General features: G+C 39.6%; 1 protein-coding gene across 10 annotated transcripts in view; it reads right to left on the minus strand.

Moving 5' to 3' along the window:
- elavl2 (ELAV like neuron-specific RNA binding protein 2) overlaps positions 1-14057 on the minus strand; it is a 128444-nt gene that overhangs the window by 32378 nt on the left and 82009 nt on the right. For all 10 annotated transcript variants that reach the window (XM_061959228.1, XM_061959230.1, XM_061959225.1 and 7 more), the window contains one exon: positions 10848-10951. In XM_061959228.1, the coding sequence (XP_061815212.1) occupies positions 10848-10951 (104 nt within the window). The remainder of the gene's footprint in view (positions 1-10847; positions 10952-14057) is intronic.

Below are 14057 nucleotides of genomic sequence, written 5' to 3' on the forward strand. Positions count from 1 at the left end.
ATGATACAAAAGAATACATAAATCACAAGACATTACACATTACAAGCATACCATAAGCACAGACCATGGACACAAAAAAAAACAACAAACAAAAAAAAACAAGTGAATAATCTAATTGTGCGTGCATGTCTGATTAGTTTTCAACCATTGTTTCAGTGCAGTTTTAAATGTTAAATAGGTGTCACAGTTTCTGACATGGGCTGGCAGCCTGTTCCATGACTGTATGCCTCTGATAGACCCCACCATTTGGCCAAATTTAGTCCTGCGCCTTTGTACGTTGCAGTCCCCTTTGGTCACTGCTCTGGTGTTTACTTGACTGCTATTTTTTTTCAAATTAAAATCTATCAAAGGAGGGGGAGCAAGTTTATTTAGAACTATAAAGATGAGGCAAGCATCCATGAATATCTGATAATTATCTAAATCCAAAATACTTCTTAAAATGTTACAATAATTATACTTTAGAGCAGGGGTGTCAAACTCAAATACAGAGTGGGCCAAAATTCAAAACTGAACAAAGCTGCGGGCCAAGGTTGAACAAATTAACCTTTTAATAGGGACCCCAACAAGTTTTGCATTAAATATTGAACAAGCAAGGCTTATATAACTTTATAGTGACATGCAAAATCGAGTTTCAAATAATAATAATAATAATTAAAAAATATCAATGGCATATCAAATACAATTTACATAAAAATGTAATGCCTCTTTTCTATTTGCAGCCTTCTGAGGTAAAAATCAACATTAACTTTTTCCACAGGCTAATAAATTTGAAAATAAAATAACAATGAATAAACCAACCATTCAGGACTTTAAACTGCTCAGTTTGCAACACACTGATCTAATCTGATGTGCCCAAGCCAGATACCTGCCATCTTTTCTTGGATGCTAGTTCATTAATGTCAGGGCTCAGGCTTTGAGCTGAGGCATCTTTCATTATCGAACAAAGGTGTTCATCAGTCATTATATCTCGTATTCCACAGTCTTGGGGGCGTGCCTTACAGGCACTGCTTTTAACGTCCTCTACGAGCTGACGTCACGTCCGCTTTTCATCCATTCTAACAACGTGCCCGCCCAGTCACAAGATATGAGCGGCTCCTGTACGCACATACACGTAAATGCAAAGCATACTTCATCAACAGCGATACAGTTTACTCTGAGAGTGGCCGTATAAGCAACTTTAACATTGTTAGAAATATACGCCACACTGTGAATCCACACCAAACAAGAATGACAAACACATTTTGGGAGAACATCCGCACAGTAACACAACATAAACACAACAGAACAAATACCCAGAACCCTTTGCAGCACTAACTCTTCCGGGACGCTACAATATACACCCCCGCTACCACCAAACCCCCCACACACACATACACACACCTTGTAGCCTGCCTTGGAAGAGTTCTGGTGGTTCCAAACTTCTTCCATTTACAGATGATGGAGGCCAATGTGCTCATTGGGACCTTTGAGACAGCATATATTTGTCTGTACCCTTCCCTCGATTTGTGAACCTCTCTCGGGGGTCTATAGACAACGGCTTCAACCTAATTCTTGGTTTGTGCTTTGCCATGCACTGCCAAGTGTGAGACATTATATTCAGACAGGTGCATGCTTTTCCAAATCATGTCCAACCAACTGAATTTACCACAGTTGGACTCCAATTAAGCTGTAGAAACATCTCAAGGATGATCACTTAAAACCGGATGCCACTGATCTCACATTTGATCGTCATGGCAAAGTCTGAATACTTATGTACATGTGATTTGTTAGTTTTTTATTTTCAATTAATTAGCAAACATTTCTAAAATAACTTTTTTACATTGTCATTTTGGGTTCAGAATTTTGAGGACAAAAAAAATTATTCCATTTTGGAATGTGGCTTTAACATAAAACGTGGAAAAGGGGGCGGGGGGTCCCCACATCTGCAGTCCCCGCCAAGGTTTCTCATTGTTATCCCATTGGGTTGAGTTTTTTCTTGCCCTGATGTGGGATCTGAGCCGTTGTGGCTTGTGCAGCCCTTTGAGACACTCGTGATTTAGGGCTATGTAAGTAAACATTGATTGATTGATTGATTGATAAAATATCAAACTTGTTCGGAATCTATTTGGAGCGTGTTGGATCATATTATTTTTGTTTTACTACTCAGTTTAGAGCGTGTGTACTTCCGGTCATACAAATGCATGTGAAGCGGAGAAGCAGAAGTTGTGGAAGCATTTGTATCGTGAACATGGCGAGCAGAAAAGAAATTGAGATAGAAGATGCCTTTGTGGCTTTGTAGACTTTGACAGACTTGCCAATTCTTTCAGATTCTGCGGAAGACTTTTGGATATTGTCCTTGTATACAGACATCCCGTATGAAGTTACGCATCACAAATTGTGATGTTTTTGGGTGGATAGAACATTTTGTAGCTTTTGCCCGGATGTTGAAAGGATGACGAGGAGGAGGTCGATCAATTGTCTCAGCGGCTCCAACTTTCCCCCTCTCCTTACATGGTTTCCCCGCGCTCATTCAATCACCAGTCAGGATACATTCAATGACTCAGAACTGTCAGAAACTATAACTCAACAGCAGGAATGAACAAAGATGGGTATTTTTTTTAAATGCACATTTACTCCACATTATTGTGTCCATCTTTACGATTGGACTAAAAAAACAAAAAAAAACAGACTGCCTCATAACACATCTGTTCATCAATATAGTGATATAGTAGATAGTCAATGACATGTTCTGTATATTATCTTTAAAATCAGCGCAGAGGGGTCGTCTCACAGATGAACACCTGCAATCTAAGATGAGAGGCTCAACAGCACACAACCTTACCCGAAACATGTTGCCAAGTATCACGCTTGGACAAAAGCGCATAGAAGGAGATCTACTGTATTGTAAAGACCAAATGATGACAGCTATGTAACTAACAATACATGACAATTGATGAAAACAAACTGATAATGTTGAATTATTGGAATAAATGGTATGGTATGGTATGGGTGGTATAAAAAACACTCAACTTAACAACAAACCAAATCAAAAACTGTGACCACAAAACCGTGATAAGATGCAAAACTTAGATTTTGTTAACAGTTTCACACCGGCTTTGGTTGATGATCACAAATTAACGCTTCACCTGTGACGAATATTGCAATGAACCAATTCCCAAGTGCGTATACAAAGAACCCCTGTGTACACCAGGCCAACATGTGAAGTACAATCTGACCTCAACAACATGCTCAAGATTCAACCACATGTGCGGTTTAAGAGCCTGAAGACCAAGTTTGCTGCTGAATCTTCAATGTGTCCAAAAGTAAGTGGATTGGATAAGCTAAAGATTTTAAGCCATTGGTGAGGTTCATGACTAGGGATGTATACAGAATACCAGTATTTTTTGGTACCAGTTTTTAATTAGGTCGGCCCATGAGGACTGTGAAGATTCTGGACTAACGATGCTGCTATCGGTATTTTTTGTTCCAGCTGACCGAAGTAATTATGACACGCTGTCACATTCAGCTAAGCTGCCACCGCTACACATTAAAATCAGCTTTAATAATGACAAAAAAGAACCAACACTACACAAAAGTTTATAACAACAATATTTCCTCCTCAAACGTTCCTTAAAGATATGCACGCTGTGTCAGTTTGAAGTGAATGCATTTTACTCGCGAGTCACGACCGCGTTTTATCAACCAGCTTCCTAGTGATCCATTAATCCACAGGCCAATATTAATCCACTCAAAAAAGGGAAAAATTGCGAAAATATAATCCACAAATTTGCTTTGAAGCAATCCACTCTTCTCTCACTCGCGAGCAAGACTCCGAGGTACTTGAACTCCTCCTGTGTCAAGTGGTGGTGGAAAATGTTTTATTTTACCAACCAGTTCCTTCAACTAAGATCTCGTTTCATACGTGTTTGAGCTCAGAGGAGCAGCCGTGCTCCCCACTGTGCATGGGCCAGGAGGGAGGGCGGGGAGGGGAGGACCACACAGCTCTCAGCGCGAGTGATCAACACTTCCGTCTCAATCACAGTCCACATGTTCATGGTTTAAATTTATTTCAAACATGCTATACAGATGGGCGAAAAATGTACTCTAATTTGTACTCAAATCTGGATGGATTTCTTTAAGAGCAAAATGCGATGAAAGGGTTTAAATTCCTTTCCCCAAATGTGCGACAGTTTTGTTTTATTAAGTCGCACGGTCTATTTTTAGGCACATTTGCGATTAAATTTGTCGCACTGTACAGCACTGCATGGACACATTTAATCGAATTAAAAGTCTAACCAGAATAAAATGCTTCATGTAAACACGCCATTTGGAATATTTTGAGCCGATCACACACGTTTCGACCAAAATTTTATTCCGATGTGGTTTATACCAATTGTCATTCGGATTGTTGCGCAACAAAACATCTTTCAAAATTTGGGTGAGAATTATCCTCACATTTAGGGGACGGCGTGGCTCGGTTGATAGAGTGGCAGTGCCAGTAACCTGAGGGTTCCGCCATCCTAGTCACGTTCGTTGTGTCCTGGAGCAAGACACTTCACCCTTGCTCCTGATAGGTCATGGTTAGGGCCTTGCATGACAGCTCCCGCCATCAGTGTGTGAATGTGTGTGTAAATGGGTGACTGTGGAAATACCTTGAAGGTAGAAAAGCGCTATACAAGTATAACCCATTTACCATTTTAGTGCACATGTCTTTGATGTCATCTATACTTTGGTGGTAGATAGGGTACTAAATTTAAATTTAATAGTCTCGGAATGAAGTGATTGTCTTGCTGCCGTCTCCCCCAATTCAAAATGTACAGAAGTAGCGTTGTATGCTATTGAGCTTGTTGCTTTAAAAAAACGAGACAAGCAAAAACTAAAATATGGTCTGGAGCAACATTCCCTCTAAGGTGCGCGCCTGCGCAATTGCGCACTGCTCACGCGTCCTCTGCGCACAGCAAATTAAGGCCGCGAAGAAAATCAAAAATCCCATCTGAACTTTAAACAAAATAAACACATTACAATTTATTCTGTATGATTTTGCAATGCAACTCTGTGAGTGACAGGTGACAACAAGAGTGGCCCCGATGAATAAAACAATCTTTGTCAACACAGTTCAATTATCGTCTATCGAGACACTTTACGGACAAGAATTCCATCAATCACTTTATTGAGCAAAACTGTTTGTAACCACACCAAAAACATGAGTAAAAAAAACTTTTATCTATAAAAACTGGTCATTTTCTGCCATACAAACCAGGCTTAAACCAAGTTTGTCATCCGTCATATCAACAGAAGCCGCTCGCTCTGTCTCACCTGCACCAACACACGCACTCATGGCACTTAGCCAGTGCTGCGTTTATGGCCACACAAAAAGTCTGACAACCCCAACGCCACACAATGTGTAAATGCCAGGTTGTAACACTCTGACTCCTCAATCAGATGTGTGCTTATTTTACTGCCATTTATTAAGAATGTTAATCTAAGGATATTATTCATGAAATGTTGTCACTAGATTTCATAAATGCTAATAAAAAGATGTATTTTACAGACAGAAAGTTACAGGAACTAAAAGTAATCTCTGAAAGGGGTAACCTTTCTTTTAAAGGCAGGATCTGCAGCCAGACATACAATACTAGCACATAGGTCATGAAAAACGTTTTTTTTTTGTTATTGTCATGGTAAGAGGGCAAAATCACTTCCATCCATCCATTTTGTACCGCTTGTCCCGTTCGGGGTCGCGGGGGTGCTGAAACCTATCTCAGCTGCATTCGGGCGGAAGGCGGGGTACACCCCTGGACAAGTCGCCACCTCATCACAGGGCCAACACAGATAGACAGACAACATTCACACTCACATTCACACACTAGGGCCAATTTAGTGTTGCCAATCAACCTATCCCCAGGTGCACGTCTTTGGAGGTGGGAGGAAGCCGGAGTACCCGAAGGGAACCCACGCAGTCACGGGGAGAACATGCAAACTCCACACAGAAAGATCTCGAGCGCAGGATCGAACCCAGGACCTTTGTATTGTGAGGCAGATGCACTAACCCCTCTGGCAAAATCACTTATATCAGAAAATTATTTTAATAAAACATTTAAATTGTTATGATGTCAGGTTTGGGACAGGTGTGACGCTGGTGTGGCGACAGTGTGCATGTCTGATGTTGCTCACATGTGCTCCACTGAATGCTCAGGGAGTTTGTGCGTTTGCTCACACACATGAAAAATTAGAGGGAACATTGGTCTGGAGTGTCATGTGTTGATGTAACAAAGAAGGGACCCAGTTGTCCTAACGAGCTGTTTTATTTACGCCTTTACAGCTCCTTCAAGTGCTAACTGTTAGCCTCAAACACATACAGAGAACAACATGGTAACATGAAGACCCGTAGCAACCCGTACATAATCACAATATAAAAAGCACATAACAGCTACATTTAAAAAAAGAGAGGTAAAACAAAAGCAGTGAACAGAAGGAAAAAATAATAAATACTGTGAGAACGTCGGACAAGCAGAAATGCACAAATCTGTGTTTTACAGTGGAAGTCTACTGCTTCTTCAACACGTGCAGTGAGCAAACTCGTCCAAAAAATGGCACCACAGCACAAAAAAATAACACACCTTCCGGTTTACGTTAGGTTTCTGCGCATGTCAAAGTTAAGTATTGCGATTTAAGGTGTGATGCATGAAAATGCACATCATAATCAGTTCATTTTTTCCAGGGTCCATGTACACAGTAACATTCTAATCCAAATGATTATCAGATTAACTAAATGTTGTCCATATACACGTGGCTAATGATACCTCTTGTATTGTTTTATTATCTTCTGGGAAACACCTGTCATTTTCAATCAAGACAAAACTGACCCATGAATGGAAATATCAGTTGACTTAACTAAATATCTCCACCATGCCTTGATTTTAAAATTTTCGGGACTGATAGGGATCCCAAATACACAAAAACAATTACCAAAAAGTAAGAAAAATAGGTTTTGCATAATAGAATCCCAATTAAGGAGGTATTTTGAGATAAGAAAAAAGAAAAAGCCTTAAAAAATATTTGAAAAGTCAAATATAATTTCCAATTTCCTTTAAAAAACATTTAGGTATGCTAAATTTTTCAGCTAATAAAAACACAAAAAAACAAAATGTAAAATTAAGAGCCCTGAGGAGATGTTTTAATGTCAGCAGCAACAATAAAAACAATTGACCTTTAACAATGGTATTTTTTTTAGGTAAACATTACTATAGTATATACAGGAACACCAACCTGCCAACTTCTTCATGACGCTGTGTGACAGGCTGTGTTTTGAAAATTATTTTTAAAAAGTCATTAATTAAAGTTATTTGTTACTTTACCAAAGAGGCAATTGAATTACTCTTTAATACAAACCCTGTTTCCATATGAGTTGGGAAATTGTGTTAGATGTAAATATAAACGGAATACAATGATTTGCAAATCCTTTTTAACCCATATTCAATTGAATGCAGTACAAAGACAAGATATTTGATGTTCAAACTCAAACTTTTTTTTTTTTTTTTTGCAAATAATAATTAACTTAGAATTTCGTGGCTGCAACACGTGCCAAAGTAGTTGGGAAAGGGCATGTTCACCACTGTGTTACATCACCTTTTCTTTTAAAAACACTCAATAAATGATTGGGAACTGAGGAAACTAATTGTTGTAGCTTTGAAAGTGGAATTCTTTCCCATTTTTGTTTTATGTAGAGCTTCAGTCGTTCAACAGTCCGGGGTCTCCGCTGTCGTATTTTACGCTTCATTATCCGCCACACATTTTCGATGGGAGACAGGTCTGGACTGCAGGCGGGCAAGGAAAGTATCCGCACTCTTTTTTTACGAAGCCACGCTGTTGTAACACGTGCTGAATGTGGCTTGGCATTGTCTTGCTGAAATACGCAGGGGCGTCCATGAAAAAGACGGCGCTTAGATGGCAGCATATGTTGTTACAAAACCTGTATGTACCTTTCAGTATTAATGGTGCCTTCACAGATTTGTAAGTTACCCATGCTTGGGCACTAATGCACCCCCATACCATCACAGATGCTGGCTTTTGAACTTTCTGTCGATAACAGGATGGTTCGCTTTCCCTTTGGTCCGGATGACACGATGTCGAATATTTCCAAAAACAATTTGAGACTCGTCAGACCACAGAACACTTTTCCACTTTGCATCAGTCCATCTTAGATTATCTCGGGCCCAGAGAAGCCGGCGGCGTTTCTGGATGTTGTTGACAAATGTTGACAAATCGCTTTGCATACTAGAGCTTTAACTTGCACTTACGGATGTAGCGACAAACTGTATTTGGTGACAGTGGTTTTCTGAAGTGTTCCTGAGCCCATGTGGTGATATCCTTTAGAGATTGATGTCGGTTTTTGATATAGTGCCGTCTGAGAGATCGAAGGTCACGGTCATTCAATGTTAGTTTCCGGCCATGCCGCACTTACGTGGAGTGATTTCTCCAGATTCTCTGAACCTTTTGATGATATTATGGACCGTAGATGTTGAAATCCCTAAATTTCTTGCAATTGCACTTTGAGAAACGTTGTTCTTAAACTGTTTGACTATTTGCTCACGCAGTTGTGGACAAAGGGGTGTACCTCACCCCGTCCTTTCTTGTGAAAGACTGAGCATTTTTTGGGAAGCTGTTTTTATACCCAATCATGGCACCCACCTGTTCCCAATTAGCCTGCACACCTGTGGGATGTTCCAAATAAGTCTTTGATGAGCATTCCTCAACTTTATCAGTATTTATTGCCACCTTTCCCAACTTCTTTGTCACGTGTTGCTGGCATCAAATTCTAAAGTTAATGATTATTTGCAAAAAAAAAAAATGTTTATCAGTTTGAACATCAAATATGTTGTCTTTGTAGCATATTCAACTGAATATGGGTTGCAAATGATTTGCAAATCATTGTATTCCGTTTATATTTACATCTAACACAATTTCCCAACTCATATGGAAACGGGGTTTGTAAATATAGTTAATTACTAGAAAAAGTAATTAACACGTTACTTAGAAAAAAAACTTCAAATATCTGGCATAATGCAGTTGAGATAAGTCAGAGAAGTGTGTGCGTCTGTGTGTGTGCCTTTAAAAGGCGGTACCTGTTGCCCAGTGACGTGTGACGTCAGCGAGACCGTGCTCAAACCCCAGTTTAAGATGTTTTTGTTAGCTTAGCTTAGCAGGCAAGTACCAGCAGTTGGTTGACTCTGACGGCAGCTCTTCTGAATGTTTCACTGGTTTGTATTACCTCTGCTTAATAAATAGGTCGAATGGGCTTCCACGGATGTACAGTCGTTGTCAAAGGTTTACATACACTTGTAAAGAACATAATGTCATGGCTGTCTTGAGTTTCCAATAATTTCTACAACTCTTGTTTTTTTGTGATAGAGTGATTGGAGTACATACTTGTTTGTCACAAAAAACTTTCATGAAGTTTGGTTCTTTTATGAATTGATTATGGGTCTACCGAAAATGTGACCAAATCTGCTGGGTCAAAAGTATACATACAGCAATGTTAATATTTGGTTACATGCCCCTTGGCAAGTTTCACTGCAATAAGGCGCCTTTGGTAGCCATCTACAAGCTTCTGGCAAGCTTCTGGTTGAATTTTTGACCACTCCTCTTGACAAAATTGGTGCAGTTCAGCTAAATGTGTTGGTTTTCTAACATGGACTTGTTTCTTCAGCATTGTCCACACGTTTAAGTCAGGACTTTGGGAAGGCCATTCTAAAACCTTAATTCTAGCCTGAAACTTTTGACCACAACTGTATGTTCTAGTCAACAAACAGGGTATTGTTTAGATGGCAACTTGGCAAGTTTGTCACTTCAATCATCGATTTGTTGTTCAAATTCTCTCCGACCATCGTAGTTACTCGAGCGCAGTGTAGTTTGTGTCAAGATTTAAGGTGGTGAAAAAAATGTCTTTTACTGACAAGGTCCTCCAACTAAGAATGTGCAGGCTAGGACGAGCGGGGCTCCAGGCTCACCCCCCTCTATGCATCGTGGAGGAGGGACACACAGCTTTCAGTACGCACAGAGTGATCAGTGACACTTCCGCGTCAATCACTTGTTTATTTGGTTATGGTTTAAGTTTATTTCAAACATGCTACACAAACGGGCAAAAATTTTAATGTAGTTTGATCAAATTTAAACAGATTTATTTTAGGTGTAAAATGCTACTTTTTTTCTTCTATTACTCACACAAGCTATTTTTTGTCGCAAACGCGACTAACATGCTCGCACTGTAAAGTACTGTGATGGTATAGTCAAGCACCCACTTTAGAGCTCAAGTGAACCAAACCGCAATAAACATCACTTGCATAGAAAAATAATGCATTGCAGTTCATTTGAACCAAAAAGCAAACCTGACCAGTGTTAGTGTTAGCCTGACGAACATGTTGCTTTAGGGACCTTTGTGAAGCTTTAAGGAGGATTTGTCCAGGAAGCTAAAAGGCTACATCGCTCTTGCTTATCCCGCTCTATTCTCCCCCAGTCTCACCTTCACACATTAACCTACTTTGCGGGGTATTCCCTTCTGATAAAGCAACCAGTGGACGTGTGATGCACTACAATATTGGAGTGTGCACAACAGTGGCAGGTTTGATTAAAACTGATTAAATATATCACAACAGGCCTGCACCTTATGAGGCAAACACTGTCGTCCTGATGAATACTAATGACCACCACCTCTCGATAAATGCACAAATGAAACCATAGTAACAGTTGCGCTCTACTTGAGGGCTCAGGCGTGTGCCCAGATTAACAATAGGCTCTCATTACGCCATCGACTAAAATATCTCAGATTTGTGTGGCGCGCTGTTCAAGAATGACAAGGCCCTTCTTACCTTAATGGTTTTTGTTTGAAGTCTCAGGCCGTTTAAGGTGTTGATGGCTTTCTCTGCGTCCTTGGGGTCTACGTAGTTGACGAAGCCATAACCTAGGCTTTGCCCTGCAACCACATTGAAAGATGTCACACTTTCTTATTCTACAATACTCTTATTGTACTCTAGATGACTTTTTAATTACGTACACAATGTAGAATATTTTATCTAAGCAAAATTACATAAACAATAATAAAATATAGTACATTTGAAAACTTAAATCTTAAGCAAATAATTTAATTACCAAAAAGGTTTGCACTAGGGGTGTGATGAGAGAAAGCAATTTCATTAACAGAATGCAGTCAGATTTATTTTTCAAAACAATCAGAAGTGTATTCAACTGGCTGTGCTCCAGGGGTTGCAATGACACATTAAGTGCTTTGCGCACAATACAAACCGAGAAGTAGTAAACCGAGCTAGCCTGTGAGTTTTCCGCTCTTGCTATGCCACTAGACTGCTTGAGGCTGGTATGGAGGGGGAGACGTGAGACTGCTCCCTCTTATTGGAGTTCAACCACCACAACGTGCGCATGTCTAAAGAAAAGCAGCTAAATTTTAGCTGATTAACTGTCAATCATGGATGCCAAGACTTGACGGAAAAGCACACTAGATTGCTAAAGCAGCCCAAACATAAGACAAAACAGCAAATGACTAAAACACTTGACAACTGGGATATTGGCGATGAAAAATACCTCATGAAGCTTCTCAAAAAGACATTTTAAATACTTTTTCAACTGTTATAAATGTTTCTTTTGTTTTTATTTGAGGACACATGTTCAAAAGTTAAAAGCTCATGCATGGGTCATCCATGCAAAGTTATAAAAGACTTCAAAGTACACCTGCATTGTTTTGTGACCCAGCCCCATTATTTCAAGGAGAGTGACACATACAGGAGGTAGCTCAGGCTTTGTCTTTGCAACATTTGATTTCAACAATATAAAAAGCAGTAGAAAATGGATGGATGGAAAAAAGATCGAGACAAGGACACAAAATTTACTTCATACTAATGCTTCGTATTCATATTAATATTTGTGAGGACATCTATGAATTTATCGACGATTGTGAAAAGATTGCCTAATTTTCACATGGAACTGTAATCTGACAGTGAGCAGGCTACCGTATAAACACATTTTGTTGTAAATGATAAAAATTCCATTAATATTGGGGGTAAAAAAAGATGGTGGATGTAACTGGAAAGGACTGAATGGGTTGTACTTGTATAGCGCTTTTCTACCTTCAAGGTACTCAAAGCGCTTTGACACTACTTCCACATTTACCCATTCACACACACATTGTTGTCTTCCATTTATCCTCTTCCCCTACCAAGAAGTACTTCAAACATTTACTGGATTACCATTCTTTGAGCCTATGTACAGCTTGAAATTTCAAGACCCATTGAATCTACTAAGAAAAAGCTGGGCAGCCTTTCCACACCCTACTAGTTAGGGCTGGGCGGTAGACCAGTATATTTTAGAAATATGTATTTAAGACAATAAAGCCATACCAATATAATATCTTTTATCGCTGCCTTTAATAGTTACTCCTGCCGTTTACCCGCTCTTCACTGAAAATCACATCAACACCCTCCGCAGACCTTCGCAATGCTTTGTTTTAATAATAATTTAAAGGGTCCGGCGCACGTCTGGAGTCGCTACCATGCATTGCTGACACAGACCTCCCGCCATATTCGCCTTTGCGCACAGCCGACGTGCCTGCAGCGAAGTTTCGGCGTCTCCCCCTCTTTATTAACCAGAGGTAACAACCTGGTGAAAAGATTCAACATAACAGGCGTCAGAGCTGACAAATTGCCGCTGCTAAATGCTATAGCGAACAGCTCAGCTAAGCTGAAAGACTTGCTCACTTGGCAACAGACACCACTGCTCTTAATAAAACTGCAGTTGACAATTTTAAAGTTTCTTTATTTATTTATTTTTTTATCATTATGTTCCTTAGAAATTACATTTATAAAAGAGCAATTCTATTAGTAAGTAAATTACTTTTTTGGTTAAGTAAACTATTTGTACTTCTTAGCAATAAATACTTCGGCCTAAAAAAACTGGATATTAGTTTTGGTCCATATTGCCCAGCCCTACTACCAGTGATAGAGCAATCCAGTATGTGCTGCAAATTAAACCGATTGGCAATAGCCATAGCTGATCTGAGAACAGCAATTTAGAGAGTTGGAGCAAAATTGAAAAAGTACCTTGTAAAGTCCACATGCCTAAGAGATTGCAACCAGTTATAAAAGCCAGAGGTGGTGCAACAAAGTATTACTGGTGGGGTTTTTTTTATTTTCAGGATTTCATAACCTTAGAATTGAGAGGTTCCATAATTTTTTGTACTTTAATTTAAAAAGGAAACTGATAATCACTACCACAATTTATTTTCTTGATTTCTTAAGTGTTTCTTAATGCCATAACGTTGAATTTGAAATTATTTTAGTTTTGTGCGATGTCTGAATTTTTTTTCTACAAAAATAACTGAATGAACGCCCCCCAAGACTGGTGACTCCATTTTTTTGCTAGGTGTTATGTTCTCAGGACATTAGAACGATTGCAACACGACTGTTTGTCTCAGATGACATTTGGCCTCATCTGAGCAGGCTTCATCATAGATGACTAGCTCTGTCTTAGATAGGACATATCTAGTCCTATCTAGGGCAGAACTAGTCTTATCTAAGTCTATTAGTATGAACTAATGAAGCCTGCTCAGATGAGAGCTGAAACATATTCTAATACAAACTGAACAGTCCAGTAGTGACTGATGGAATGACCTGAAAAAATGACTGACAGTTTACAGTACTGGTGCGATTCCTGGTGGACTGATTTTGAAAGTGCGCCTAAAATTTTATTAATTAACTCTGTGAAGCTTTTCCCTGACTCAGGTCGCTCAGGTGTCAAGAGGAAAAATTGGCAAAAACTTTAAATCGGTCGTGAATTTCTTAGGCACCGTATTGAAGGCTGTGTGTTTTTCTGTCTTTAGCTCTTTTACAAGTGACAGCGGATTCTCGTAGTTGCAGTAGCAGCAAGCTTCCATGGTTACAACAATCACAAACATTGCTCTGCACTGGAGCAGCAAAATGGATGGAGGACGGTGCCTGTTAAAGTGCAATGAAGCTGACCAATCAGAGCAGACTGGGCCATTCAAACTGGGGTGCCGCGTCCCTAACAACTTG

This window comes from Nerophis lumbriciformis, linkage group LG05, assembly GCF_033978685.3.
Source record: "Nerophis lumbriciformis linkage group LG05, RoL_Nlum_v2.1, whole genome shotgun sequence".
In the NCBI taxonomy this organism is placed as follows: domain Eukaryota; kingdom Metazoa; phylum Chordata; class Actinopteri; order Syngnathiformes; family Syngnathidae; genus Nerophis; species Nerophis lumbriciformis.